The following is a 6246-nucleotide window of genomic DNA, read 5'->3' on the forward strand; positions in this document are numbered from 1 at the left end:
GCTCTCAGAAGCCCACAGCCTGACTCTCGGCGGGAGCTTCCGCGCGCTCCCCTGGCGGCAGCACGGCCCTCGGCCTCGGGTGACCGCGGCAGTGACCCCAGCGGGAGGCGCCGCTCTCCCCGTGTCTGACGGCAGAGGTCCCAGGCTGGATCGGCTGCCCAGGCACCCACGACGGAGCGGAGGGAGAGCGCGTCCTGGTGGTCCAGGTCTAGGGTCCGTTGGCCACTCCTGCAGTAGAGGCTCTTTCCCCAGAAAGAGCCCTCCCAGCCCACCCTGGGCCCCGTGCACACGCGGACGTGCTCCAACATGCACGCAGGCCCCCGGGAAGCTTCCGTGCGCCGTGGGGGGGGGCAGCCCCCAGGGTCACCAGTCCACCCCGGGCCCCGGGCGGGAAGACTGGCTCCTTGCCCGGAGGTGCAGCTGGACAGCTTTGCCCGCAGCGCCCGCCCCCCCCCCCAGTCCCAGGCCCCCTGAGGCTGCACCCGAGGCGGGTCTGTAGCCCTCCCTCCTCCAGTGCCGGTCCCTGCCAGTGCAGGTGTAGGGACGTGGGGGTTGACAGCGGCGAGCTGGTGGGGTCTGACAATGCACCTCCTGAGACCTTGGGGGTTTATGTCACGGCTGCTCCCTGAGGTATGTTAACGAGGCCAGAAAAGTGGGGAGGGAAGAGGTTCGGAATCGAGACCTCAGCGTGGGGGCTTCTGTCTTAGCAGGGGCTCTTGGGGGCCCCCTGTGCCAGTGCCTCTGGAGGGCTCTCCAGAAGGCGTGTGGAGCAGGGAGTCGGGGAGCACACAGCACCCCGCCCCCTCTCAGCTCCCTGCTTTGCAGGCACTAACTTGAACCCGGGGCACAGGTAATTTGCTTTTTTGACCCCGCGGAGCCTAAGTTGTCTTTCAGCCCGTGGGGGTTTCTGGCTCCAGGATGAGAAAGCCTCTCCTGGCAAGGCCACCGCTGGGGACGGCAAATTTGAGTATGTAGGATCTTCCCTGACAAGCTGCACTCAGACCTTCCCTGCCAGGCCTCCTGGAGCTCTGGGCCCAGCAAGTGCTTCTGAGCCGAAGACGGGCACATCCTTGCCGTCTCCCCTCCACCGTGATTGATTGGCTCCTGCCCTGTGTTAGCATCGGGGCCCTCACTGCTGCAGTGGACAGAGCCCAGGGCCACACTTATTGGCCACTTTAACAGAAAAGTCCAGGGGGGAGCGGCTTCAGGTACAGCTGGATCCAGGGGTCTGGAAGGCTGTCTTCAGACCCACTGGTGGGTCCGTGCTCCACACTTCAGTTGCTCCTTCCTGCCTTCACACTGGTCTCCTTCCCTCTTGGCAGCAAGCAGCCCCGGTAGCTTCCAGAGCATGTTCTACCTGCTCAGAAGTGACAGGAGGGAGGAAGGATCTTTTTGCAAGGGGTTCATGCTGAAGTCGGTAGAATGCCTTTGGCTTGGGGGCCGAGCCCACCTTTCAGCCAGTCACCGTGCCGGGAGGAGGACCGGCTGTCCGGATTGGCCAGGCCAAGTCCTGTGCTTGCTGCAGGGGTGGCATCGGCCCCACTGGGGAGCTGTGTGGATTGAGGAGGAAGGGGAGTACCCCGGAATGCCAGAAACATAACGGCTGTCAAAGAGGGGTTGGTGTAGAAATCATAGCCGTCCACCTCAGCTTGAATTCATCTTCGGTCTTGAGCTGAAAAGAATTTAAACAGTTTGTAGAACGTGCAGGAGATCAGTGACAAGGACATCAGAAAATCTGTCCCCACTGGGGGTCTGAGGAATTAAAAGTAGAAAAAGAGGCTGCTGGAGAAGGTTGAAACGAGCATGTAGGCATCCCCTGTTTAGGCGAACTGGCTCAGAGTCACCCGGCTGAGTGAGTTTTAGATCTTAGTTCGAGGAGATCACGTGCCACTTCCATGGGAGGGCTAAGCTTTGCTTGAGGTCTGGTCTGACAGGGAGTCGCCCCAGAGCTGCCTGGGGCTGTGGTGGGTTTTGGGGTTTTGGTGTGTTCCCTCGTCGGACCTGCTTGTTTGTCCCTGTGCCAGCCCAGGAAGTGTTTGTTGAGTGACTAAGAAAAAGCCTGCATGCCCTGGGCCCAGCAGATGTGGGCCTCCTGCTGGATCCTGCAGTCCCCGGGCCGACCTTATAGTCAGGGGCTTCCCCTGGGGGTTGACATGGTCCCAGGGACAGCCCTCGGCCCATGCCCCCCCCCCCACTCCCTCGCCCCCAGTCAGGCCACCTGGGCAGCTGACTCCCAGCCCCACGCTGCCTGTGGGGGTGTAAGAATGAGGCTTCACAGCCAGTGACCTGTGGCCCCAGGGGATGTTGAATGGCTGTGTGACAGCCGTGGGGGGTGGAGCCCTGTGCTCTGTCCAGAGGCAAAGCTGGGAGCCTGCGCTCTTCCCCCGCTGGACCTCACTGTCCCTGTCTGGAAGTTGGGGGCCAGGAGGGGGCTGCTGGGCTGGGCCGCGCGAGCCTCGTGGACAGCAGGTGCGAGGTCTGCGGGCCTCCCAGGGGGTCCTGTGCCAGCGCCGCTTCGGGACAGGGAATGGAAGTCCCTCTTGGTTGCGGGTCCTTCGTGTCACTGTCAAGACACCCAGTGGGCAAAGAGATGAAGGAGGCTCCCCAGCTGGAGCGGGCAGGGGGTCTGCTCCCTCCCAGCCTGCCCCTTGCAGAACCCCAGAGCTCAGGGATCAGGCCACGGGTGGCAGGGCTGGCCTGGGCTGGCCTGGGGCCCCCTGACGCGCCCCCCTCCGCCCCCCCCCTGCCCCCGGGTCCCACAGCGCCGCGGCATGAAGGGCAAGGCCCGCAAGCTCTTCTACAAGGCCATCGTGCGTGGCAAGGAGATGATCCGCATCGGGGACTGCGCCGTGTTCCTGTCGGCTGGCCGCCCCAACCTGCCCTACATCGGCCGCATCCAGAGCATGTGGGAATCGTGGGGCAGCAACATGGTGGTCCGTGTCAAGTGGTTCTACCACCCCGAGGAGACCAGCCCGGGCAAGCGCCTCCACGAGGGCCAGGTGAGGCCGGGTGGTCAGAGCTTGAGGCCGGGGTGCCTGGCTCCGAGGTCGGGCAGGGCTGAGCCAGGCTCACCAGCGCCCCCGTCTGTCCCACCCGCAGCACTGGGACCAGAAGTCCGGCCGCAGCCTGCCCGCGGCCCTGAGGGCCTCCAGCCAGAGGAAGGACTTCATGGAGGTAGGGGCACGGGGTGGAGGCTGGGCCTCTCAGGCTCTCTGCACACAGCTCGGGGGCTGGGGGGGGGGGGCGAAGCTGGGCTCCGGTGGCGTCCGGCCCCTGACCCCAGCCCCATGTCTGGCTCTGATCTGCTGTCCGCCGCGCTTTGGGGTCCTTAGCCTTAGGGTCTCTCTGTCTTGGTCTGTGTGTGTCTGTCTCGGGATCTCTCTCGGTCTCTGCGTCTCCGGTGTGGGGGTGGAGGGCTCTTTCTCCGTCTCTGCCCTCGGGGTTTTCCCTGGTCCTTCTGGTCCGGGAGAGGGCGCCCCCTGTCTCCCTGGGCCGCCTGCCCTGACGCCCGCCCGCCCGCCGTGCCCGCAGCGCGCCCTCTACCAGTCCTCCCACGTGGACGAGAACGACGTGCAGACCGTGTCGCACAAGTGCCTGGTGGTGGGCCTGGAGCAGTACGAGCAGATGCTCAAGACCAAGAAGTACCAGGACAGTGAGGGTCTGTACTACCTTGCGGGCACCTATGAGCCCACCACGGGCATGATCTTCTCCACCGACGGCGTGCCTGTGCTCTGCTGAGCGCCCCGAGGGCCAACGGGGGCCCCTCACCATCACTGCCACATCTCGGGGGCCACGTGCGTTGGTTGTGTGCATGCGAGTGTGCCCTTGGACGCCCCGGCGTGCGTGTGTACATGTGTGTGCCTGTATGCATGCACGTGCGTGCACGCATGTGCACACGTCCCCAGCCCCCTTCCCAAAGCCCCCGGGTGCCCCTCCAGACGGGGCTCCTCTCAGCTATCAGGGTATGGCTCTGCTGGGCCCCCTTCTGGGGCCTCCCCTCCAGCACCTTGTAAGCACTCGGCCGGGCTGGGCCCCCAGGACCCAGGCGCCTCCAGGCCGAGGCCGAGGCCCACGGGGGGATTCAGTGGGGAGAGGGTTCCCCAGGAACCAAACTGACACTCGCTCGGGGGTTTCCGCTGCTTGAGGGCCCTCCCCGGGGCTCCTAGTGCCCGACCCCCCCTCAGCACGGAGCCCCACCCCAAGCCTCCTGCCATGAGACGGGGCGGGGTGGCCGGATGCCCACCAGCCTCACCGACCGGGCCAGGCCTGCTCTGGGCACCGGCCAGGGGCCCGGGCTCTCCCCTCTCAGGATGGCCTGGACTCGGGCACGAGAGCCAGGTGAGGGTGGAGCCCGGCAGCATCGGCCAGGTTCCAGGCAGGGGGGGCGGGGGCCGCTGGCCCTGAGGCCCCAGGGAGGGCCCACCCCTCCCGGTCCGGCCCCGTACACTACACACAACCCGAATGGTGCTGAAGTCCTTGACCCGGCCACGCCCGGCCCCCTCCCGCCCAGGCCTCGGCCAGCCCGGAGGGAGCGGCAGTTCTCATAACCTGTACAGTTTTATTGTACCGAGAGACTCTCCCCGCCCCTGTATCATATGCCTTTAAATGGAGTCAACTTTTTAATTATATATATAAAGATAAATATATATAAATATATATAAATATAAACTTTTTAAAACTGTGAAAAAATAGCTATTGAAATTATAAAAAAAAAGCGAACACATTCTGACGTGCAGAATATTATTTTTTATTTCCTATTAGATTGTGAGTGTCTAGCACCCAGCTTCACGGGCCCCCCCTCGTCCCGAGCACACCCCGCCCCCCACCCCCCCACCCCGGCCCAGGTGTACTGTATTCGCCCCCAGAACGGAGAAGCAGTTAGGGAGAGCGGAGGCTGAGGAGGGGGGGAGGGGGCCAGCCGGGCGCAGTGGCCCCGCTCCCCCGGCTCAGCCCCGAGAGCACTTACCAGCCCCCGCGCCTTCCAGGGGGACGGGAGGCCTCGTCCAGACAATCTTAAGGGAAGGAAAAGCCAGACTTTGGTTTTGTTTTTTGGGGGAATTACTGTTCCTTTTTTTTTTTTTTTTAAGTTTCTTTTGGAATTTTGTTTGTTGGCGAATTCTGTGTGATCTTTTTCATAAAAAAAGAAAAGAAAAGAGAAAAAGCTATAATCGGAGAACTGCCGTTGTCTGGAGTGGTTCATTTCAAGGGCTGGGGTAGGGGGTGCGTGGTGCTGGGCAGCGGCGGGGGGGGCCAGGAGCGGGGCGCCTCACCGCTGGGCTGTTTACACCCGGGTTAATGTAAATGAAGGGAAATGAAGAGTTCCTCGGTGGCCCCGGCCCCACGTCCCAAGGGGCCAACAACCAGAAGTGGCCAGTGGCTACTGTGTTGGGTGGCTGAGATACGGGATGTGTCCCTCGGTGCCGAAAGCATTCTTGACCTGTGCGAGGCTGGAGGGCTTGCACCCCGTCTCCCCTTGAAAACGCAGAGATCGGCACTCCCAGCCATGCCCACATCTGAAGACCACGAGAACAAGGCCGGTGCCAGTGGTCTTGAGCGGTCCTGGGCAGGTGTGGGGACGTAGGGCTGCACCCCTGCTGCCGCCCCCCTCCTGCCCTGAGGTCAGCTCTCAGGCTGACCCCACAGGTACCTGCCCAGAGACCCACCAGGGGAAGGACCCTGACGGGCCTCCCGTTTCAGAGAAACCGAGTCACGCGACAGCCGGCGGCCACGCCCACCTGCAGGAGCAGTGCACTGGCGCCACCTGGTGGCCGCTGTGGTATCGCCTCAAAGTCTTGGCTCCCATGGCTGCCAGGGCACCCACCTGGGGGTCTGGGGGTGATGCCTGCCCAGTGGGTCCCGGTGGGTGGGTCCCCGAGGCCACAGGCCTGGAACACAGCCCTTCTGATGGCCAGGCCCCCTCCCCAACCCTTCTCCAAGGGTCCCACATCAAGAGTGGACCAACACCCCTGCTTGGGGAAACTAAGGCACGAAACCGTACAGGAAGCTCTTCGTATCACATGAATCAACAGCACAGCCAGGACTCGAAACCCAGAACCCTCGGCCTCAGGTCCTGTCTCCGTCCCTGCGGGCAGGGGGCAAGCTCCCTCCCCTCTTTGTCTTTCTCCCCGTCCAAGTGGATGGGATGCAGCCCTTTGCCCTGACCTGAGGGCCAGAGGAGCACCAAGGTGCCTTTCACAGCCCCCCGCCCCATGCTTCCAGCCCCCACGCCCAGTTCGCCCCCTACCA

The 6246-nt window shown here is 63.4% G+C and overlaps 1 protein-coding gene across 7 annotated transcripts in view; it reads left to right on the forward strand.

Moving 5' to 3' along the window:
- TNRC18 (trinucleotide repeat containing 18) overlaps nucleotides 1–5176 on the forward strand; it is an 84961-nt gene extending 79785 nt beyond the window's left edge. For all 7 annotated transcript variants that reach the window (XM_073886297.1, XM_025863812.2, XM_025863814.2 and 4 more), the window contains 3 exons: nucleotides 2763–2999; nucleotides 3100–3174; nucleotides 3532–5176. In XM_073886297.1, coding sequence (XP_073742398.1) covers nucleotides 2763–2999; nucleotides 3100–3174; nucleotides 3532–3738 — 519 coding nt within the window. In that variant the 3' untranslated portion in view covers nucleotides 3739–5176. The remainder of the gene's footprint in view (nucleotides 1–2762; nucleotides 3000–3099; nucleotides 3175–3531) is intronic.
- The last annotated feature ends 1070 nt before the right edge of the window (nucleotides 5177–6246 follow it).

The sequence above is a fragment of the Callorhinus ursinus genome, unplaced genomic scaffold (genome assembly GCF_003265705.2).
Source record: "Callorhinus ursinus isolate GAN/ISIS: 27379988/994484 unplaced genomic scaffold, GSC_fseal_2.0 scaffold70, whole genome shotgun sequence".
NCBI lineage: Eukaryota > Metazoa > Chordata > Mammalia > Carnivora > Otariidae > Callorhinus > Callorhinus ursinus.